The following is a 24,772-nucleotide window of genomic DNA, read 5'->3' as shown; positions in this document are numbered from 1 at the left end:
ACCTCAAAAGCCAGACACTCGCTGTATCTGATCACATAATCAGCATGTCTCATAGAGAGAAAGCGCAATATTCGCTGGCGCCCCTCGTTTTCTATGACGCCTGATTACAATCACGTTCTGCGCAGCAATTCCGGAAAAACAAACCGAGATAAAGGCGGAGAGGAGTTTTCTTTGGAGTTTGTTTGCGAGTCTAATCTGTCCTGCTTGGTTTTTGCAAGCTCAGATAACTGTCTAAATCTTTTATTAGATTCCAAAGAGGCTTGAAGAACTGCAATCGTGATGGGATGAAAATGGGGGAATTCAGCATTCGGCTAATGCTTTTTCAGCAATATCGGTACAAATTACACCTCGTGAGAAATTATTATTTTCACACATTCTTACATACAAAGGCAGCTGGCGGAAATAATCAGGACACTTAGTCATGGGAGGCCCGTGTGGAGAACACACTGTGTGGAATATTGTGATGGATAATGGGATGTGAGCCTTCATATATTCCCATTTCTTTGTGTTTTCCCCTTTCTGCCAGACGCATTAAAAGTTTATTTCCCAAAACTACCACTCTTGCTCCTGCCACCTTTATTTACTGTCCCGGAGCCACGCGCGGTATCTGGCCTGAATAGCCTCTTCATCTCCTCACAACAGGGCACTGAGTTAGTATAGCTAACATGCTGCAATGTAAATCTGGCCACCCACGCATGTCCTCGAACGCCTCTCAATGGGGACAAAACCGACATCGGTCCGAAAAAACCCGTATTGTATTGTATGTAACTCGCTGGCGGAGTTCTCGCGTTGCACTCGACGGAGCAACCTAAAAGTTGAAATTGATCAAGGTAATGTGAAATTTGACAGCGCAAAATGTTCTCCCAGACACAGCTTTGATGTCTTCGCTTTGTTTCCATGTTTGATGTCAGGGTTGCGCGTCGAGTCGATGTATACATGTTCTGTTACGGCAGAAAGATGCCTTCCAGTCCTATCTTTCATCCCGACTGCCCTCCTTTGACATCGCTTTCATTTTTTTATTGTCAAATCTTGCCTTTCTGAGTCGAAACATGTAATTCTGGTGTTTTGAAGTAATAGTAACGATTTAAGCGCCTGGCGCTGTAATAGTCCTGACGTTTCTTGCCGCTTCCATCATTCAGTTGCTCACACTTACTTAAAATCAGCCTCAGACTTCTGACAGATGATTCGCTTCACCTCACCTCCTTTGGGGCTTTGGGTCAAAATTGGACAAAAGGCCAGAATAGATTGGATGAGTTTAGAAATATGAAGAATAATGAAAGATTTTAAGCAACATTAAAGATAAAAGTTTATACATTTACTTACAGTAAAATTTAACCTTGTTTTAAGAGGACTTTGTCACCTACATACAGTACAAAGCAACAAACGCATTACTTGTAATGAATGCCTTCACATAAAGCTACAGCGTAAAAGTTCAATGATATTTATTGCTCTTATTTCATAGACTGTGCAGTTGTTTATGCCTCCATTGGCACAGTCGAACACGTCCTCATCAGCATTCACACTGAACTCCGCAATAAAATGAAGTCAGATCCTGATAGGCTCTGTGCGACTGTGGCACCTGTTGCCCTATTGGCTCAGCCCCCAGATTGATGTCTTCCCTTTGATGAAACAAGAGCTCATGTCTAGACTATGCAATGGGCCCCGTCACCTTGCCTCTCGACTGCAACATATTTAAAGTGTGTAGGTCACTGCGCGTCTAGTTTTTTGCTCTTTTAACAGAAATGGATTGTGCCTGTTGCTAGGGCTCCATATGACAGGACAAGTAATATGTTTTAATGAGCTTGACTCCCGAGGGCAGTTGAATACATTTCCCAATTTAGTGTCGGGCTGTGGGAAACAAAAAAAGAGCCTATGCTTTGTGTCAATATATTTTTCCAGGGCAATAGCGGGAAGAAAAAAAACTTTGTATGAGGACAAGCCAAAATTAATTTGAATGATGCATTTTTGGTTCCTGTTTTGTCACAGATAGCTCAGGGCTTCTTCAGGCCGAGGCTTTCTTTGTGTTTCCCGTGCATTTTCTTAAGCATGTATTATTTTTGCCTGTAGCCACTGTCCCGCCACCTACAGTACAGTATGCCACGGCAACAGTTTCCACCATGCGTTTGATTTGCACACGAGCACCAGATTTCCTTTGCCTTTCATGAGCTGTTGAAAGCCGCTATCGCCCGTTTTAAAACGCTTATCAGTTCAGCCAAGTGTGTCTTCAAAGGCAGCAACTAGGCTCAACTGGTATAGATAGGTTTTTGGGGGTACTGTACATGACCACTGTGAATCTGCTGGGTATCGCTCTAAAAAATCTGGAAGAGCTGCTGTCGAGCCAAAACCCAAACGCGTTCGACTCTCGAACAATCCTAGAACTTCTGTCATTTGCTCACACAGCAGCTACAACATGAAGAGCTTGTTGGCTTAGCTTTTTAATTAGGCCGAGACTAAGACACAGTGAGAGGCCAGCGTGTTCCATCCCACTGCCCTTCAAACTCCCCCTGGCACTCTCAGCCTCACCCCAGGCTAATTCAGCTAAGCCTTGGCTGCTGATCAGCATTCGCATTTGCAAGCTGACTTCCTACTTCACATGTGTATGCAGATATATGCAGTCACTGCAAACACGAGCCCACTTCGGTGTCGTGTCCTCAGTGAGGCCGGCGAACACCCTCCTGCTTCTCGCCGATCCATAAGTTGTGCTGAAGGATGACGTTAATTACAGCTTTAAGGAAGGAACCTTTATCCCACATCTGTCCCTTTCTCCCTCCGTTCATTGATTGCAGCGTCCCTTGTTTGTTTGCAGATAGGTTGCACGACATTGGCCTTTTAAGCAACTATCCCCATTGCTCCCTCGTCCTCCTCCGCCTCCTACCAAACCCATTCTTTTTTGATAAAGGATTGGAAACAGATAACAGAGGAGGGGATGCAGGGCCAACCTCTCTGCAGCTTTGTGGCTAAATGACTAAAAGGAGATGGATTTTGTCTCCCCTGCCAAATTTTTCTCCCCTGGCTTGAATCACCGCTGTGTTTTGGGCTCGTTGTCCTCAGAGCAGGGAAAGGTAACGACAAGCCGGACTCTGTTAAGGAACTGTAGCTGTTCAGATAGAAAAAAGAGAAGGAGAAGAATAGAAAAGAAAGCGAAGACAGGGAGAACATTAATTATAAGGGCTACACATTCAGTAAAGTCCTGACTTTGGACCATGTGCCAGAGGGAGCTGAAAATGGAAACTGTACAATTATGGTATTTTCACCCAGTTGCATTGATAAAGACTGTGCTGTCTGTGTGTGTGTGTATAGACCAAGGGAAACCAAGAAAGAGACTATTGTGCATATGTTCGGAAAGCTCCAATGTGCACCAGCAGCTCATTCATGGGACCAGTGCTCTGCTACTCTCACATTGTCATTTTTAACATATAACAAAGAATTTTCCAATACTAAAACTAATAAGTCATCCTCCATACTGTATCTACAACTCTGGCTCCATATTGTTATGGGCTGCTTTGGTTGGCATCGTGCCTGTGCACTCGAGCTGCCAGAACCTTTTAGCGCTAACTGGACAAACCCAAGAGCACCTTTGGCTAAACTGTCCAGTAGAACTGCTCGGTTGCTCACCTGGGTTCACATCCAGTGATTGTAGGGCATCATCGTCCTACTCATCAGCAATGCGCCCACGTTCTTCGCCTCCACTCTGTCATTTTCCACATTTCTAAGTTGTCATCGACCGGTTTGAGTCTTATCAAACACCTCTAGCAGAATACATCAGACTGGCGCAAACATTAACCTTGACGGGTTTCCAGTGATTGCCGCCTATTGTTCCCAATGCCTAACGTCGCTCAAAGTCAACTTAAGTCAACTTATCCAAGACTGTTGGAAACTCTTAACCTCCCACTGCATGAAATAATACCACAGAAGCACCATAAAGCCTAGTGGGGCTCCGCAGGTGAAACCCCACAGAGCAGTAGGTTCTGATTCACTTTGATGAATGACCATTAACATGTACTGATTGCTTCCATAAAAGAACGGCAGACCGGTGCACTTAGCCGTGGCCTGTGTGTACCTTCCCGCTTTGAATGCATGTCACACAGAAATAAGAGCTACCTGTCAAAACCAATCACTTCATCAAGGCTGCCACTCATGCTACTTTAGGCCTCAGCTTAAATTGGAGAGTTGTTTACTGGAAAGAGGGCCACAGCGAGCAGTGCCTTAAATGTTAGCATGGACATGGAGGCATCAGCTGGATAAACTTCTGAGAAGTGCAATGTCCCACACTTAATATTTTGATTGTACTCTATATTATGAGTTTTCCTATATTTTGTAGAGATGTTGGAGATGAGTTGCACGTGCACAACTGGACATAGTGAAGGACGTAAGTAGGATCAGTATCCGCTTTGTCAGAGACGTTGGTGGCTAGGATGTGGGGTTGCCATGCCAACCACAGGCACAGCTGGTCTACCCTTAAAGAAGACAATGACTCTGTGTTTCAGCGAACAATCACCAAATTCAGACAAAGGCGGCGGGCAAACAAAGAAGGTCATCAGGCATGTTTATTCACAGTTTGATTTTGATCTCGCAAACACTGATCCGTATTGTCAACTTGATTGCGTTGTTTGTTTTTCCCTGTGTGGGGGAAAAAGCCATCCCTATGTACGGCGTTCTACCTCCAAGTGCTTTTCCTATTTGATCTTGTCAATATCAAAGGGAAGATTAGCGCCGCCTCATACAAGACACTGATTCCTCTTAGTGTCCATCCATCCCGCACTCTAATCCATATCTTCAAAGGCGAATGGGCATCTGTGACAGAGATCAGGTGGTTTTATAAATAGAATGTACCAGTGAAGGTAGTCTTACACACACAGGGAAGGAAATCAGAAGAATCAATGCTTTGACAGGGCTGATAAAGACAGGCTCGCCCTGCCCATCTGCAGCATTTACCTTGTAGCTGTCAGCTTTCATTTAATGCAAAAGTGCCACCTTAATTATTGCCCTCCCACGTCTTTATAATATATATTTGAGGCAGTTGAGGAGGAGCGGGGCGGAGACGTCGTGCAGCTGAGGTTGTCGTTTCAGTGCTCGAAGCTCCTGCAGCAGATACTGGGACTGGTTACTTCAGGTGGCGAAGGTGGCAGCCAGTCGATCCGTGTTGACTTATTACATTCTGCGCACAACTAGTCTGGGGCAAACAAACCGAACTAACAAAATCCATTTGCCGCTGTGGTTTGTTGACAATGTGAAAAATAACTCTGCAACACTATCTGCCCGGCTGGACGAGTCTACTTTCCATTCAGCCGGCGTGTTCCAACTCGGGTCTTCATCATTCTGTAGAGTGTGGAAAACAACATATAAACCTGTTCAGACCACACTGAAGATGGCGAACCCCATCAGCCATAACAATGATTATATGCAGTAAAATGTATATACAGTAAAAGTAGGCAAGTTTGTAAACAAGTCGCAAAGCTTAAATGTGTCCGACTGTGGTTTGATTCATAAAGGCCTTGGGATAAGATCAGTAGCTTAGCGTGCTCTGTTGTGTTTGTGTATGAAGGCCTTTAAGTTGAAGTAGAGTGGAAAGGAGGCATTCTGGGCTCTCCACGAAGCCTTGGCTGAGGCAGACAGGCTGCACTATCCTCCGGGGGAGATTCAATTATAAATGATGCTTCCACTCAGAGCCATCTTGGAATCCCTTATTCTTTAGGAGATCTTCTTCACCTAATTCTCTGCAGGGTTTGGTGTGGCCTGCCTCTCAAGTGATATGCCTCACGCATTGTGTATCATGCATTATGAATGACGGGGAAGGAGACAGTCATGTCCTAATTTTGCTGAGAGCGGCGTGAGCACCAACACGAGAGCTGACAGAATGCTAATTTTTGACGTAGAAAGGATCAGGAGCTGGGTTTTACAGCGCTTTGGTTGTGGAAGGGCCCCAGCTCTGTATCAGGTGTTAGCTTTCTCTGAGTGACATGCTCCACCTTCGCTGCCCATCTATGTTTTACCCAACATCCTATTGAATCTCTGTGAACTTCCTCCTTTCCTTTCATCTCTTTGCGGCGTCCCTAAAAATTCTCCTGGTGGCAGCATTAAAGTCACCAGACAGGTCTTCTTTGTAGCCCAGAGTGCTGTGTGGATCTTCCCTCTCCCCCCTCTCCCAATTTCTGAAATCCTCTTCAGACCCCTTTTCCCCTCTCCTTCATCCTCCTCTCTTTTTCCGAGCAGACAGAATAGGAGCTGACATCTCCAGAGAAGCGAGAAAAAAAAATCATTTAGAACCGCTCCCCTCTGTCCGCCCGCCTCTACAGCAGAGCCGAGTGTCAGCGATGCAGCAGGAGGGGAAACGTAGACGGGGGGTGAGACCGGCTAGTGGAGTTTCGCAGTAATGAGGGGGGAGTTGTAATGGCTCACCTTCTGCTGTACGAGTGCGTGTCTGTGTGGCGGCATTCTCGCGTCTGTGCACTCACATTTGCGCCTTTGCAGTGTTACTTGAAGCTGAGGTGAGGATGCGCGACTGCTTCGTTAATGGGCGCCTGTGAGTCGATCCTCCTGTTCCTCTGTAGTGATCTGAGGATGATTTGACATGTCTGTGGGTAAGGAACCGATATTACAAAGCTTTTTTTTTCTTCCTGTTGCTCTGAGAGAACGTGTTGGAACATCTCAGTCTGGCGTCGACGCCACTTGACTCTCTCTTCCCATCTGCGCGTCTTTATTCCTTTCTTCCACTGCGTCGTCCCCCCCAACTCCTGCAAAAGTGACTCCTGCATCAGTCGCCCCACATCTCCCGGCTCCTGCCTCAGCAACGCGATGCAGATGGCAAATCAAGCTGTTCATCAAGGAAATATGTGAAGTGCTTGTCCAGAAAGTTTTTAAATGAGCCATCGTGGTTGATGAGCACAAGCCAGTAACAAACAATGGCTGCATTTAAAGCTGCAGGGAAGCATTAGCTGTTGTTCAGCTTTCACCGGCTGCAGGTAGTCTGGTGTGGTCCCAGTTGGTTGTTCTGAATGACTCACCGTTCCTTTTCTGTCTTAAGCACACTTTCATATAATCTTCCCCAGATTTCAGGGTCATGTTTCCACTCTTAACAAAGATAAACCACCTCTTCCAAGGCTTGGTTTTACATATTAAAGCAGCCACCTGCGGTACACTAACAATATTGGGCTTTGAATGCTTCCAAATGATGAATGACCCACGCCCTTCTGTCCCTGAAGGCCTCCGACAAAAAGAGTCCATTATAGCTGCTTACATGGAAAAGCAAGTGAAAGGTCAACTTCCAAGCACAAAGGACATAAAAGGATGGTAAAGCAAACGATTCTTTCATTTTATTTCATCTCATGTTTAAGTGAGCCAAATGTAGCATCCAATGACTGAACTGCAATTCAACCGGAGATCAGCTAATTTAAGGACCTACGTGGGCGTCCTTTAGGACCTTCAGAAGGTCTCATCACATGCACAGTCGTTAAATGCTCAGCTCCTAGAGCCTATTACGTTTACTAAACCAATCCCAGTGTAAATATGCGAGTCAGATTGGATGGTTTTTAGCTTTAGCTGTGGCACCTCAATAGGAGAGCCCAATATGTTCACTGGCTTTTTGCTGTCACACACCTGCCGTTCCCCGTGCGCCGGCTCCAGTAACCGGCTCCAACAAAACTGTCAGCGCTACTGTAAATCTCACCGCGGCAGAAAGACCTCAGCTTTTCCTTGGCACCGTCGACCGACTGTGGCCCGAACGCGAGCGCTGCAGCGTTTGACTGCTCAATCCCAGGCAGTGGAGCTGCTGCCCGGCGGCTCCGGCTTTATCGCCCCAGCTACCGGTGCCGCTTTGCAGCCCAAGCGGCGGTCGCGGTCGCTGCCTGAGCCGCTGTCTCGCTTGGTTGCCTTCGCCAGTGGGCTGTGGCTCATAAAGTTACAATATGACGCTGACAAAATGTTATACAATGTGGAATAATCTCTACATACACAGCACCAACCGTTCACAATTGCTGCTTCGTCCCAATTTTCCATATATTCTACAGCCTGTTGTCTGCCTATATATCATAATACAGCTTTTCGGGTTTTCCTCCACTTCTATTACTCCTGGTTTTTGGCGCGTGAATCCATATAGTGCTGTAATGCCACAGCTTATTATAACTGTGAGGCGCTCAGTGTAAATCACTCAGTGCTGGCTGTTTTCCTAACACAGGCATTCTTCACAACGCGGTAGCCTTCATCAATCATTTGCTGCACTTCGCTCAGTGTCACTGATGAGAGATGGGCCACGCGGCGACGTACACACACCACAAATGGTATATTTTACCACAGGCACATACGTTCACATCTATGCCGTTGCCCTATACTTGCTTCTGGCAGCTGGTGAGAATGGAGCAACGAGGGAGCGTTCAGTCATCCGTCTGCTCCCTCACTCCGTCCCACAGTAGAGAGGCAACAGTTGGAAATCTGAATTATGAAATGATAAGAGGTTGTAAAATGGAGATAAATCCCGGTGATTACACAGCTCAGTATCTCACAATTTGATTCTTCTGTCAATGATTCTTTATTGTCGTTGTGTGAAGGACGGCAAGCCTAATAATTCCCCATGTAGGCAGCACGGCGGGGGAAAGCATTGTGGTGATGGAGTTCTTATGATTGTGATTGAGGAGGCAATTACATTTAGAGTCTTCAGGATTTTCTTTCTTTTTTTAAGGCTCCTTTTTTCTTTTCCTCGTTCTGCGATGGCAGAGAATTCGACCACATCAAACCGCGTTTGTCTTCTCCTTCCATCCCCTGGGGTGCCAGCGCTGCAGAAAGCCCAAGAGATAACAAGGAGGGAAAAAGACATAAAAGCACATAAACAACGCGCACGTACACAGGAAGGAGACGGGAGATGAATGCGCCTGTGCGCGCGGTGGAGTTCAGGCCTATTCGTTTCTATGCAGATGACTCTGTGGCTTCCCTGTGCGTGCGTTACAGAGCTGGGAGCGTTCACCCACAGCCGCTCTGGGCTTTGTGGCTGGAAAGCAGTCGCACCTTTTTCTTTCCTCTCCATCCAACATCCACACAAAACAGCAAACTCTCGACGGCCGCCTCGCCGTAGCCTTTGCGCCTGGACAGACAGTCCACCTCTTTCACTATAGGTCCTCCAGCAGCTGCCTCTAAACAGAGTGTTTATCGCAGCGTGGCGTGAAGCCTGAATGCAACCAATTACCCAGCTATAACAGACGTGCATGGCGGTAGCCCCTCCGTTCGTTTAGTCCTTTTATATGTACATACTGTAGCAGTGCAGTCACAGTAAATGTGTAAAGCACACATAGTAATGTATTTTAAATAGTTTTCATCAGGTTTTTAATTGGGTTATACACAATGAACAAGGTGTGATCTTCTTTTTCTCCCTGTTGGTGAAGTGGATTGAAACAAATGACCTTTTGCCATTTCTGGCACTGTGTGAAAATGATGTATCCTCCTCCACCCCCTCCCCAACTTCTCCTCTTGTTGGATGGTGTCACGTGGGGGCCTGAAGGACAGGACATGGTTCTGTTCTGCAGACAGGTGTCCTGACCTTCTGTCTGCTCTCCCACGCCTCGGGGGACCTCTGCGAAATAGAGGCCAACGCTTTGACCTAGTCTCTCATCTGCAGTTTGTCTCTGAATGGAGGCGCACAGCAGACGCAGGGAAGCAGAACACTGGCGTATTAGTGCTTTTATTTTGGGACTAATACCGTAGAGTTTTAGACTCATTTGATGACACTTCATTTTGTCAATCGAAAGGTAATCAAAGACAATCAGCGTTTTTTTTTTTTTTTCTCCAGAGGGCTTCCGATCTCTCATCCTCTTCGCTCATCGATGCGGCGTGCCTGTTGTACAATTAGACTTTATAGGGCCGTCCTCCAACAAAACCCCACCCCCCCAATGCTCGACTGCGTTATTCAAAGATGGAGATGAAAGTCCCCTCTGATCCAACAACACAGCATCTTGTGCAGTAATCTGTTTGTAGATTTGGTTCCTTTGATGATATTTCATCTGCAGTTGGCTTCTTGCCAGACCTTTATGACTGTGGAAAGACGTGCCCACGTTGAGCTCGTCATTCCTGCAATCGCTCGCGTGGCACGAGTCAGTGGCACTGGGTGGTTGGTTCCCAGAATGAGAGGGCTCTGCAGAAGATACAGTATGAGTGAAGCAAAATGGAAGGTAGTGTTGGCCAAGATGTATGAAAACTATGTAAATGTGTTGATTATTTTCAAATAGCATTTGTTTAAAAATGCTTTAAGTTTTCCTGTTGCTTAAAAAAGGAAATTCTTATAATATAAGGTTAAAAAATACCTTTTTTTACTTAAATTTAGAGAATTTAGAGAAATATATTATGCATGTTCTGAAACCACTGACCTTGGGAGTTTCTACCAGCTCCTGCACATTCCCTGCTCAGTTGCTCTCCATCTTTGTGGCTCCGTCTCTGTGTTGAAATCTTGACTTTTAAGGCGTCACGTGATCGCTGCTCCTGTATAAATCGCTGCGCTGTGAACTTCCTGCTTATGAGGAAATCCAGCCGGTGCCGCCTTGGCGCAGCAGGCAGTTGGGGGAACGTGCTACATTTCCACAATCTCGGGTTCTCTCTGTTCTCTGCACTTGTGCAGATAATCACCCACTTGTGCGTCTGTACTGTATGTGAGAAGGCAGCGCGAGCGTTTGTGCGCGCGCACACACGTGCGCTTTCGCACGTTTACACCCGAGCGCCGCGATGTGCATTTGCGCACGTCGGCCGGCGTGCGTGCGTGTGGCTGCATGTGTGTGTTTCATGCCCAACATTGTCTTCTTGAAACACTAAGCAAATCTCCTCAATGTGATAATTGGCTCCCCGGGGTGCTTGTATCGCTGCTGCTCATCATCATCATCCCCTCTAGAAAAAAAAAAAAAAAAAAACGAGTGTGTGTTAGATGAGATAGGCAAAGTTTGCCTGCTTGCTGGGAAAACTGATCGCGAGTCTGCCCGAACTCCTTTGGCGAAAGGAAACTTCTTAGCAATGAGACAGCGGGGCCAGATCCGGTGCAACCTGGCTGCAGGCTGCTGTCTGCTCGCTATCAGGGCCTCGTTTCCAGCCAGACGTGACGGCACGGAGGAAAGGAGCTATTTGAGGAAGGTGATACGCGATGCTTCAATTGTTTCAAAGTCACCGAAAGCAACCGAGAGATTTTATCGTTTGTCTTAAAAATGAATATTCTCAAAGGGAGTCTGTGTTAAACAAAGCGTGTAGGGGCATTAGCGACTAGAATAAAGCAGTTGTTCGAGGCTGAAGACGCTTCGCTTATTTAGACATTTTTCATGGCACGGCGGCGACCTGAGCCGGTGGTTTACTGTCCTGACACCCAAGGTGTGTGAGACGCGGACCTGTTTGTGTGCCTAAAGGCAAACAGAGACACTCATCTGGTTGAATGAGTCCCCTTCTCTCTCCGGCACCCTCTCATCCATATGCTCGCGCCGTCTCCAGGGATTTCTGGACCGCGGAGCAGATTGTTGGCCGCTTCATAGGGGGAAACAGTGAGACAGCTGGGCGCCCATCACAAGGCCAAACAGATGTTCAGGTGACTCGGAGAGGGAGAGAGGAGAGCGAGCGTTGGAGGGAGAGATGTGGGAAACGGAGGATGATCGAGGCAGGAAGAAACAAATTAAAGCACCGATGTAAAAATCTCTGAGACTTCATTAGCAATCCTCTGTCAGTCGGAGGTGGGCCAAATATTTTCCACTATCCTTGGGCCTCGGGAGCAGTTTCCTCCTCTGTATTGATTCACCCACTAGTCTGTCTGCTGTAGGTCTAATGCCTTTGATCTCTTGATTATCTTTGCCTTAATGTTGGCGAGATGGCTAAGCGGCTCAAGGATTCTGCGCTTTAATTCTGACGCACCTTAGGGAGCATTCAGAAGTTGGAATTGAATCCGACCCTGCAACCAAATTATGAAACTTTTCTCTCGTTCTCCTTTTTTATTATTATTTTTTTTTTATACGGCTCCACGTGATGATAAATAAAGGGATTCCGCAAACTGTTTCCACATATTCTGTGGCCCAGAGCCTAGTTTGATCCAGCGAGATCCTCTAATCTGACCAAAATCTGCATAGTGGCTAATGTAATAGCAAATATTTTCCTCCTGGTGAGCTTCTCTCCCCGCACCAGCGCTGAAGCCTCCTTTTTTGTCTATAGTGCATTTGTCAAATTAAACCAGATGAAGGTTCTTCGATTTTTTCCTCTCCTTTCTTGTGCCAGCCTTTGTTCTTTGGTTGCAGGTCTCATATATAATACATGAGGATTGGGAGACTTATCCTGTTCTGTCCATACTGGCTGTTACTCCCTAGAAAGGGGCTATATTTAAGAGCTGAATAGGTCATAGATGGTGCCAAGGGAGCTTCTACCCAAAAGGTGGCTGAATACTGTCAAAAATCTGAAATAGAACAGGACACAATTACACTGGAGCCGTGGAAAAGTAGCTGTAAGGGAATTACTGTGAGGCAGATTTCACTCCTAAAGGAGCTAGTTTTGTCAGATTGTGCCTTGTGGATGATAACACCGTGTTCCCGGGTGTCTAATTGAGAATTTGTTTCTACATCACAGGACTGGATGTTACCTATGTCTTTAAATCCTACAGCACATCTAATTAGCTCCCTTTCCCTGCTTGTGTTTTCACAGCTGGCACCACCTACATCTTTGGTAAAGGAGGCGGTCTGATCACGTACACGTGGCCCAACAACGAGCGGCCGAGCACGCGGACGGACAGGCTGGCCGTGGGCTTCAGCACCACCATCAAGGACGGCATCCTGGTCCGCATCGACAGTGCTCCACGTCTGGGCGACTACATCATGCTCCACATCGTAAGCGATGCCGCTTTATTTAACGTGCTAATGCAAAGTCCTCACGTCACGTACGTGGTCCTTAGTCATTCTAGCGTTATTGGTGTTCGAATGACTCCCATAAGCCTTCGGCATCGGGCCAGGATGACCACGGACCAATCCTGAATCAGCGCTGAAGGTTTAACTATTGCAGTCTGCAGGTCAAACTCAGCGGTCGAGCTCAAACTGAATTATACAAACAGGGCAGATCCATAAAAAAAGAACTTACTCCTCTTCTCCAAGTCTCTGCTTACCATCCTCTTCCAGACTAACGTTACTCCACCAGTACATTCGCACCGACTCCCAGCATGAATAATAAATGCAGCTCTCCATACATATGCAGTGTGTTCCCACATATTGGAGAAATAGGATAGGAGGAGGGAGGGGGGGTCTGCAACTTGGAGTTCTTGGTCAGTTGACTGTGCATCCTCCAGTGTGCAGCATCTTAATAATCTCACTTTGTGCCCCCTGTGTTTGCTTCCCTTACATAAGTATGACACATTTACATAGCCATCAACAGGAACTACAGTAGATGTACTGTATGCAGGGTGAGTGGCTGCGGTGGAGGCACCTCGAGGTGGCAGCAACAGCGGAGACTCGCAGCCGTGCAATAAAAAAAAATGTAAGAAAAGATGCGATGATGAGGAGGAGCTACAGTTGCTGAAGCAGATTGAAAGTCTTTTTCTTCTTAAAGAGCTCCCCTCATCTCCTGAGTGCCGGCCATGTGGTGCAGAAAAGCAGCCATCTGCTCGGCGAAGATGAGGGCCAACAACAAGCGCTTCTGAGCTGCCTTTATATTATAAAGTGATAAACTGTGTGTGTGTGTGTGTGTGTGTGTGTGTGTGTGTGTGTGTGTGTGTGTGTGTGTGTGTGTGTGTGGAGTAGGTGAGGGAAAGAAGTGGGGTGGCATGCAAAGAGGGAAATCGGCGAACATGTACATGTGAGGGCGACGTGGAAAATGCCTGACGGAGCAGTTGCGCGAATTTCTAAAGGGGGAAGGAGCTTTTTAGCTCCTCTTCTTCTATATCACAGCATCGCAGGCCAAGCCGGGGATCTCTTCTAATTTGGCTGCGAGCGTCTTCATTCCTCCAGTCTCATAGCGCTAATGAATTTATTAATAGAATAAAGCGCGTGTAGATTTGCCAGTGCATTCTGAGCAGGAGCACGCTCTGAACCTACTGTAGTGTTTTATTCTTTTCTACATTACTAACACTGCAGCTTATATGATATTTCAACTTATAAACTGAAAGCTGGTGTGTGGCAATAACAATTATGGCCTCAAACTGTACTTGGCAGTGCAAGGCTTCGTTTTGCTACATTAGTCTGTTATTGAACAGAAATCAAATGTTGAGTTGTGCAATTTTCAGACAGGTAAACACTAAATTATTAATCCTGAGTATTTCTGCGTATTTAGCTGAGAGACTAGTGGAAAAACCTCACATTGACTGTAGTGATCCAGCTGTTGTTTTCATTTGTCCCACATCACATTTAGCATATTCACAGTTTGGCCTGACGTCCGGTTAAAACAAGCGTCTGTCTGAACTCGATGTGTGGCTTTTAAATGAAACTGCACACGCTGAAATGTCATTGGATAATAACTGGTAATGACAGATGTCTGGTTCTGGCTGTCAGTGTTTCGCATTAAGTAATTAATCCAGAGGAAAAGGTTAAAGATGTTACGCCTGTCAATTCACATGTCTGACCGAAGGCCTTATTAGGCACAAGGCCATTATCTTAGCCTTTGCAATTATTAGGTCACTACCTAAGAATCACACTGTCACGCTGATGTCTAGAGAAGGTAGAGTAGGAAGGGTTTCTTCACATTCACCTGTAAAAGTGTGCATAATCCTTTACCAGGAGGATCTTGGTTGACCTTGGTTGACCTTGGCTGACGTGGGTTTCTTGTGCTGGCACAGACAGAAAGAACTAACTGGAGGACGTGTTTTTTCCCCAAACGCCCAGAGCCCGAGAGTGGAGAGCAAAACAGACCTAATCACGACTCCCGCCCCATTCTTCCCGCCGTCTCCTTCCCCTTTCTCCATTATCTCCTCTCCCTCCTCTCTCTGATTAGCTCACGGCTTGTTTGGCAATCGCGAATTAAAATGCTGATTGTAGTGTTTACATTCTAACTGCTAAGAACAACCGCACGCTTGGTTTGAACTCTGAGGGGCAATTTGGGGTAATTTGACGAGGCGCGCGCGACATTTCGCCATCACCGGCGCTTCATTTGAGGCTTCGCTTGCTGTCCTGGATGCGGAGTGCATAATACTTGTCAGGCGACGTCTTGTGATTCACAAACGCTGACATATGAACCTTAAGCTGCGTGGAAAACAAATATCAAAGACGTTTGCATCACAGGTGACTCTTTAATGAAAGATTAGGCGGCTTATGGCAGCACCCCACTGATTTGTAGTAATACGTGTGTGTGTGTGTGTGTGTGTGTGTGTGTGTGTGTGTGTGTGTGTGTGTGTGTGTGTGTGTGTGTGTGTGTGTGTGTGTGTGTGTGTGTGTGTGTGTGTGTGTGTGTGTGTCTTTACAGTGTGTGTTGGTAAGCTTAAATCCATGACAGAGAAACTGTAAGCCGTGGGCTAGATGTGCCGGTCGTGACTCACTCGGTCTCTCACCAGGGACTGCACATGACTGCAGGTGAAGATTACCCAAGATGTACCGAGCACACACACACACACACACACACACACACACACACAGGCAGAGTGAGAGAAATCCTTTCGAATCCCTTCTCAACTACATCATTCTTGTAAAAAAAAAATAAACCTAAAAAATTCAGACAACACAGAGCAATTAAAGACGCAAACTTGAGAAGAAAGTGCTTTAGATATTGATGTCACCTTGTAGCAGTGAAAACTCCGCTGGTGGCAGTAAATTTCAATAAAGGCTGAACTTTTAAAACTCTTAAAATATGATGTGAATATTAAAGAAAAGTCTGCGCTGCCTTCTCTTTTGAAGCTCACCATGTGAATGGGATGTTACATTACTTCATCTTATTCAGCACCAGGTCAGAGGATCTGAAGGGAAAAGAGGGAAAACGTCTGCAGCCAATGTAAAAGTTGTTGACACAGTACTTTATCCGTCAGAGCTGTTAAAATAAGTCAGTGCCGTGAGCGCGTTGCTCCAGTGGACTCGTGTGAACTAGCTGCTTCCGAGACGTCGTGGGTTCCAAGTCGCAGTCGGGCAGCGCGCGGACGGAGCAACGCTCCATCAACTTTTATGTCTGACAGCTCTTTTGGTTTCCAATTAAGGTGGAAATCACAGCGAGACACCTGACAAAATAAAGACGCCGCGCGTAATGCAGCGCTTTCTCTGCAGCCAGCGACTCGCACTCCATGAACAATCACAACAATAAACCGCTATTGTTGTCATGTGGGTAAACATGACTATATATGTTTGTATATATATATACACACACAGTATATATATATATAGTGTATATATATATGCACCTATAGCACATATACGACACATCAAAGACCTTATCAAACCTTTTCTGGCTGGACGGAGATACAGTATCATCCATAATTTGCATATTAATGCATTCATCTCCATCCCTCAAATATGTTTCAGTTCTTATCAAGTCTAAAAACCAAACTTGCCCATATCTCCCAGTTGAGTGACAGCACATGAAATTCCGTTCCCCACTTATGTTTTCCCCTCGTGCTAATTCACACGGAGATAAAGGTGCGGACAATTGAAACTCTAGTGCCGCCGCAAGCTGTGGTGAGATGGGTGAGTGACTGCAGCACTGTCCATGTACAGTGTGTTACAGTACATGTGAACATTGTTCCAGCCGAATGCATAAACGTGGGGGTACGCATGCAGTATTCATTCAGGTCTTCCCTCTGTCCCGTCTGCCCATCCATCCATCCATCCATCTTCCCTGTCTCCGCGCGTTTCCGCTCCCCCATTCAACTCTTTTACAGTACCTCATCGTCCTCTGACAGACATAATCCAGGATGTTTGATGTGGACCGGTGTGAGTCAGCGCGTACGTGGCCGGCGATGCATTGCCTCTATCAAGTTCCCTCCTCCTCGGCAGGGAAAGATGGATATTATGGAGGTTGCGTCTCATGCCCTCTGATAACATTACAGCTCCTTATTCGACTTTGTATTTGCTTACCTCCCACATTTGATTCCCCACACGGAAATAAAGAAACGGAAAATATGCCTCACAGCTGTTTCCACAACTACAGTATGTGCACTATTTGTATGCTTGATGACAAATAAGTAATTCTCTGCAGCAGAACAGCAGTCATTCCTGTCTTCACTGCTTTATTATTCAGATTTTACAGCTCATACTACAGACTAGTATTATTTCACTTTACAGCTCGTAGTTAAAGTAACTAATAATAACTGCAGTAAATGTTGTCAGGGCGAGAACATCATTGTCACTTACAGCGGCTGCTTTGTCGATATAAAGCAGTAGATTATTGGTGCGTCGCCGTCCCTTAGGGCAGCACTGTTGACATAATGGCTTTTCACAGCAGGCTGAGCTTAACCAGCACACAAGCTACCAGATGGCGCGTGGACATGTGTGTGTGTGAGGTGAATCTTTATGTACTATAGGAGCCTACAAGGATGGTGGCAAACGCGGCGCGTTAAATAAAGTATTAAACCTAAAGGTCACACTGACAGTGGAAGCTGATAGCTGGTAATAAGGTGAATATTGGTGTGGATATCAAGCCAGTTAACCAGTAATGGGGAAAAAACGGATTCCTCTATCTCCACCCTTTATGTTTTATTTGAAACACAGAATTATCTGAAATAATTACTTGCCGACCAAACAGGGCTCCAAGATTAAGTAATAACTCAAAACCTGGATCAGTTTGATTTTATTTATGTAAAACTGCAAAAGAAATTAATTAATTACATCTGAATTAATTAGTAGCAACTGACATGCAGTGAACTTGGGACTTAATGGGTCCCTGGGAGCCTGGGACCTCGGGGCATTAGTCTGTTTTGCCTGGTTTGTTATCCAGTCATGTCTTACTACTACTGGAGGAAAGAAAACATGCAATTAAGTTCCACTTCTAACTCCTGTCTGATTTTGGCTTTGCTATTTTCCCAGCGTGGACACTCTCCAGTGCCTCAGCAATGGTTTTATGGGCAAATTGCAGCTGTAATACACGTTTCTGGATTTTGCAGCTAGAACAATGATGACACCTACAATCAGACCCGTCTGCCATTCAGATCGTTCTCAATATTGAATCACATTTGCACGAGCAGCAGAAATGAAATTCTCTGCCTGTGTCTCTGGTCAGATGTAGTTTGTCCTCTGGTTGCGTAACACAGCCATTCGTGACTTAGCACCGGAAAATCAAGGCAGACGCTGAGAGTTTGATGTCTGCTATTAATAATTAATTAGCGGACACCTTCGCTTTGACTGGAAACAGACGCACTTAAATGCACATTACACCAAAAGCCTTTTCATGTTGTGTGTCGCCCCCCCCCCCTCAAACAAGCGAACGCATGGATGCGCGCGAACATATGTAACGCGAGCGGCCGTGCTCCTTATTTCCCCGCTCCGCGCCTCTCGCTCGCCCACCCACACGCTCGCTCTCTCGCCCGTTCCTCCACTCGCAGCTACGACCGCATGCATATACAGACGCACGCGTTCTTCAACGAATTCTTACACCTCGGTGCTCCGGCGCTGACACTTCAAACATGAGTCTTCGGGGACATCTGTCTGTCATCGGTGTCAGCCAAAGGCACTTCAGGGGGAGCAGTTTATGTAGTACACACACACACACACACACACACACACACACACACACACACACACACACACACACACACACACACACACACACACACACACACACAGTATCATCCTCCTATTCCCATCTCAGCAGAGCAACAGCAAGTAATGAGTGTTCAAACTGGACAAACATTACTGCAGGAACATCATTACAATGTACTCATGTGGTCTGTGGCCACGGTGATGTAAGTTTCATGGATTAAGATGAAAAATTCAGCGAGAACCAACAAACAGCGTGGCTCCCTCTCCCCGCTTTGCTCTCTGACAGACACCCCTCTGGAGGACGCTCGTGTTTTCACAGTTTCACGGTACGACACGAATCCCATTCTCACGCTGATGAAGAGACAGAAGGAGAAGATGAAAGGGGGCAGCGGGTGGAGCGTCGCGTACATCCGAAAGTAGAACAAATACAAGCGGCTGAATGGAAAAGAGGGGATGGGAGAATAGAAAGATGTGGGAGGAAAAGAGAGTTACGCAGAGAGAGCGAGATAGAGAGATGCGGGTATTTTAGAATTCAGAGCAGCATCAGAGACAAACTTGGCTCAGATAGGTCTCAGCACACAAGCACATTGGCTGTGAATCCCAAATTATGTGTTGCCTTGCTGTCTCGCTCCGCCGCCGCCGCCCCACCACCAGCTCCACCATCCACCCACTTTCTCCCTCATACGTCCCGGCCTTCCTTATCTTTTCCTTCCCCTCCCCTCCACAGTGATTCAGTGCTTTTGTTTTCACACTAAAGGCCGGATTGGGAGCGCTGGAAGCGCTGCGGTCAGTTGCTTTGAATTCAGCTGCAGTGCAAAGAAATGATTCTACTAAACCTCCTGGTAGAGGCCAGTGGTAAATCCAGAGGTGTAGAGAGAATGTGGCCGTTTGAGCAGTGGCTATTTCAGCGTAAAACTCTGAAAATGGGTTTATACAGTAGCAGGAGAAGAACTGAGTCTAGTAATGTTGAGCAAGTTATCTAAGAATTAACAATTCTTTATGCACAGTTGGGTCAAGGGTTAGGACCTTGACCTCTTGACCTCCCAGTACAGCTACTGTATGTAATAAAAATGAAATAATACTGACTTACAGTAGTATTTACTTTTCATTTCATTTATCAGCTGAAGGCCGGTCTTTAAGCTCCACTTTCTCATTGGAGACAGATGCCATCTGACATCAAAGCGCGTCACTTCAGTCGACGAGCGGCTGCAGCAGCATTTCATAATTTCCTCCATTTATTCGGCCCCAGACGCTGCGGCGCGCTGTGTGGTTAAAGGGATGAGCGGCGCCGCTTGTGACGAGCACCTAATGAAAGATCAGAGGGATTTGGAATCGATCGAGGTGCACCTCGCACGCGAGCCGAGGCGCCGTTTCACCTCCAAAGACGCTGCCAAATCCCCCCCGCGCGGCTCGGCGTTAGCCGTTTACAGCCACTGTGTGCTCCCCTGTCATCCCTCACCTGAGCCCCGGCAGGACAAAGAGGCGGGTGGCAAGACGGAGCGAGCGAGCAGGGGAGTAAGAGCGAATGATTCACATTTTAGCAAATTGACTCCCTTTCGGATTATCGACAAGAAAAGGGGATGATGAATTGCAGGCCCGCTCAAGTGATAAACGTCAACATTAGAAAATAAATCTAGTGGAAAGAAGGCGAGAAAAAAAAAATTCCCCTGCCTTCAATATTAGCGACAGTGTGGCAGATTGGCTCACTCACAAACATACACATACATACACACTGCAAATGTATTCATGGGGGATTAAGCTCCTGCTTGCGAGAAGAGGGGGGAAACTAGTAAGAAGTTGCCTCACTCTCTCTCTCTCTCTCTCTCTCTCTTGCGCTCACTGATAAAAAAAAAGAGAGGATCAAATTTGAGTGCAAAGCTCCTTCACACATGGAGTGAAAATGTGAAAGTGAGTACCTGTGCATTTTACCAGGAGCGAGTTTGTATTTATTTAATCCTCCTATTATTGACTCTCACGATGACAAAGCGCTATTGACAAGGAGACAAAAGACTTTTTATGAAGCTGGGATCATCAGAAAACCAATCTATAAGGATAAAAGATATTTCCTTCTGGATGTCTCTTATATGGAATTATTACGAGCACTGAATAAGGTTATAGAGCGTATCTTAGGGCTTTATCGATCTGGGCAGGCAGTGGGGCAGGTGGCCAAGGACGTGACAGCTAACTCCTCCACCTCTCTTGTCCTGCTCTTCCTTTGCCCCACACCATTTCCTCTGTCTTTATTATGGGGAAAGCATATTTTCTATTTTTTGTGTGAGCTCCAGGTTTGCAAAAGCATTCTATCTGTTTTAGACACGCGCACACACACACACACACACAGAATCACACAGTGGAAGAATCTGCTCTTGTTTTCAAAACGATGATCAATGCGTGATGCGTTTTTTCAGGTGGTCTTATCCTTATCTGATGTGCAGCTATCTCAAAGTCCCGTCTAGCTGCTGTGTCTCAGGTCCTATAATTCCCCTGCTAATCAGACAAGAAGTGCTAACAGATTTGAATAAAAGAAAAGGGCTGTGTACTGTTGTACTAATTCTAGGGAGAAGGGCGCATTTTTAATTATGAATTGGCTTCGTAAACTAGTTGAAACCAAAGTCAGGGCACAGCAGGTCAGCTGAACATCTGTTAAGTTCTGAATATCAGTCATGGATAAAATTCAACAACAACATAATAAAAACAATAAAAAGAAATACATAATTGCCCATGTTGTTGTTTTCAGGTATAGTATTTGTAGTTTTTATTTAAGAATATTCAAACATGAAAACCAGTTTAGCTGCTACCTCTGAATGCATGTGTACTGTATGATGAAGTGATGATGTCATGGTTCATCCACCGCCGCTTTGACAAACCTACTGTAGGTGTGGAGCTGGGCGGCCACCAGTGAGCAGCCAGTGGTGGCCGTATACAGTAGGAGATGGTGTTTCCCCCCACATTAGCACCAGCGGTTGAGATATTGCAGCTTTACTCTACATTGATTCTGACCGCTGCTTTTTAATTGGTCTCCTATGAGTCTCAGTTTTCAGTGGTTTGCCCCCCTGACGAAATTAAAAAAACCTGTGAAATGCAGTTTCCAACAAAGTGTCACAGCAGATTTAAATCTGAAAAACAAGGAAAAGTATTTTAAAATCAGGAATTTGCTTATTTTTCTTGTTGCACTGTTGCACTTGATATGCACATTCGGTCTGAAAAGTCAAAACAGGGTCAGCGCTCTGTGTTTGTGTGATAGCCCCCCCCCCCCCCCCCGTCCTACCCTCTGGAACCTACAAGCCTGTGGCCATGACAGGACCAGTCAGCACATAGGTGTCACATGCATGAAAGCACGTTCATGCGTTTCATGTTGGGAATTCATTCCTTCTTCACATTCGGTTTATTTCATCCACCCTCACAGAAGAAGACGGTTGAACCAGCCCAGCTACTGTATTTGGCCGCGCTCTCCAAAAACACAGATAAAACAGTTCTTTGGTAAAGGACCGCTCTTAAGCCGCGCGTGATGCACACGTTTTAGGTGAGACGAAATGTGGCTGCCGCTCCCCCGGAACCCCCCCAACCTGCACATGTGCTGGCCGTTCTCCAGCAGCCTTCTGCCTGGACAGCAATTAATGTCATTTGGAGCGAAGAGAGACCTCATGACTCATTACATACGCCTTTTGCTTAGAAAAGCCTCCGAGGGGCCTTCTCCTCTCGTGTGCCAACGCTGCCACTCGGGGGATGGCACAAGTTGGATAACGCTCTAATTATAAAATTCACTGGGAGAAATAGTCTTCTGCAGAGCTGGCAGAGAGGAGATTAAAACTTGTTTTGGCTGCAGTGTATTTGAGCTTTGTGTGCCCACAGACTATAGCTACTGTATGGATGCTGCAGGGCTTCACTGTTTGTGCAATTATTGTTTAACTGGTTGCAGCTCTTTGACACGTTTTGCATTCTTAAATGGCTCTTTATCATCCAAGCGTTTGCAGATGAATGCTACCGACAGTGAACTTCAAGAAGGTACATTTTTTTTAAACGTTTTGCAGAAATCCGTCCCACTTATGTCTGGAAGCTGGGAAGAGACAAACAATAGAGATGGGTAGTGGCATCTGTGTGCTCTTGACATAAAGTAAAGCAAAACATGACATTATTTCACCAGCTTAGATGTCAGCTCTGGTGGGGAGGAGGAATTGAAGTGCATGTTTGTGCTATAACCTGAGCTAAATGCACAAGGAGGCTCATCTGTGATCCTGGTGGACCTTCCCACTCGACTGTGCTGTAACCGATTGGCGGCCCTGGCTCAGTGGAGCGCACGCTGACAAATGGCAGGACGGAGGAGAAGGAGGGTGGAGGCGGAGAGAATGAGATGGAGGACAGGGACGGCGACAGCTAGGGGGGGGGTGGGGGTGTTGATGGGGGAGTGGGAAGCAGACAGGAGCAACAGATACAGAGAGAGGGGGGGGGGAGATGGAGGAGGAGGGAGCCAGTGCGGCGTGGCTAATCTCCCCTCGGGGACGGCGGTGTAAGGACGCCGCCGCCTATGACAGATAAACTCAGCCGACAGCGAGGCCGAGATGACGGACACCCCCCCGCGCCTGGCTGGGCCTGAGCTTCTGCAGCATCTCGCAGGGCATCACCTAGATGCGTGTAGCTGCGCTCGGCGGACGGAGACAGTGTTGGTGGGCGGGCGCCCGCGTCGGTGGGGCGGATGAACTGGGAGGCGAAGGAGCTCCTCTGGGAGTTCAGGGAGGTCTTAAGAAACAGCTAAACCGCCTGTCACCTGTTTGCGATGGAGCTCGCTGCCTCCCCTGATCCTCCCAAAGCACTGGGTGTGGTAGCAGCAGAGGGAAACCGCCTAGTCTTCTAAAGAGAAGGATCATTTTAAATTCCTTGATTATTGTGTAAAAATCCTCTTTTTGCAGTTTCGTCCTGGAGCGATGACACAGGCTGAACTAGGACAGACCTTGAGAGCCAGTGTGACATTTAAAGAGAGAAAAACACATCCTCACTGTCTCGCAAGACAATATAATTGTCGCTTTCTCCAGCTCACCATTACCTCTTAGCTTTAGCAGAAAAACACACAGCTTTCCACACAATGCTTTCGCATCACGCCACTGCCTTCATCCAGATGAAGCGGGTTCTGTGGCCGCGCACGCCGACCAGGTGGGTCCACGTCCCTGCGTCGCTCCCAACGACGCACACAGGCATCGGCGTAATCAATCATTTGCAGCCGCGATTAGCATTAATGGCGTCTTTCTGAGCGACGCCGGCATCTGCCTGCATTCCAATCACCTAGATTTCATGCCTCCTCTCCGTTGCATGCAGCTCCCTTAATTGTGAGCGCGGCAACGAGCGCTATCTGCTGAGCCTTTGATACGCACTTATCTTTTTAGCAGTTTCATATTATGGAAGAGAAAATTGCCTTTAAAATGACTGGTGCCTTATTACTTTTGGGCCCAATTAATTTCGTGAAAAATAATGCCTTTTGGAAATGGCTGGGAAAAAAAATAATTATGAGGAATAATTGACAAGGAAGGACGACCACGCAGCAACGACGGGCGCGAATGCAAATGTGCTGCTATTTTGTGGTTATGGATGAGAAATAACACTTTGTTTTATTTGTTTTAACTGGCGTTATGAGTGGAACATATCCAGAAATGCTGGGGAGGGTCAGTTTGACAGCAAGTTGGCCTGAAAGTGTCCAAAGCGCTCAGGAAGTAGGACACTTGCCTCAGTGTTCCTTCAAGTGGGAGAGACGGACCGACCTAGATTCCTTCCTGTTTATTCAGCCATTTTAGATCGTGGCTATTCATCTCTCCATTTTAGCGCGTCGCGTTCCCCGCATCCCTAGTTTCTCTGTCTGATTACGGCTCCTGTGTGAGCGTTCGTCCCGTCTCTCTTTCTCTGCTGCTTTCTGTCCCCTATCACCTCGCAGTGGTCTCGAAACACCCACCAGCGCCGACTCATTTAGAGTGAAGCTGAGGTCTCCCACTGTGCTTAGCAGCAGGGGGTCTGATACAGTAGCTTGACTTATTTATATAAAAAAATGTGTTTTTGCCGACTCCTTTTTTCGTTGAGAACAATCATCTCATTAACACAATACTCCGCGTAATTACTCACATGCTGATGTAAGAATCAGCCTGACAGGCGGTCAAATGGTGGCTTCAAAAAGGACTTTTTTATCAATCACCAGA

General features: G+C 46.5%; 1 protein-coding gene across 22 annotated transcripts in view; it reads left to right on the top strand.

The window, feature by feature from the left end:
- Positions 1-24,772, top strand: part of nrxn3b (neurexin 3b) — a 202,895-nt gene that overhangs the window by 136,390 nt on the left and 41,733 nt on the right. For all 22 annotated transcript variants that reach the window (XM_029140711.3, XM_029140715.3, XM_029140704.3 and 19 more), the window contains one exon: positions 12,640-12,821. In XM_029140711.3, coding sequence (XP_028996544.1) covers positions 12,640-12,821 — 182 coding nt within the window. The remainder of the gene's footprint in view (positions 1-12,639; positions 12,822-24,772) is intronic.

Source organism: Betta splendens, chromosome 24, assembly GCF_900634795.4.
Source record: "Betta splendens chromosome 24, fBetSpl5.4, whole genome shotgun sequence".
In the NCBI taxonomy this organism is placed as follows: domain Eukaryota; kingdom Metazoa; phylum Chordata; class Actinopteri; order Anabantiformes; family Osphronemidae; genus Betta; species Betta splendens.
This window is presented reverse-complemented; position numbering and strand designations above follow the sequence as displayed.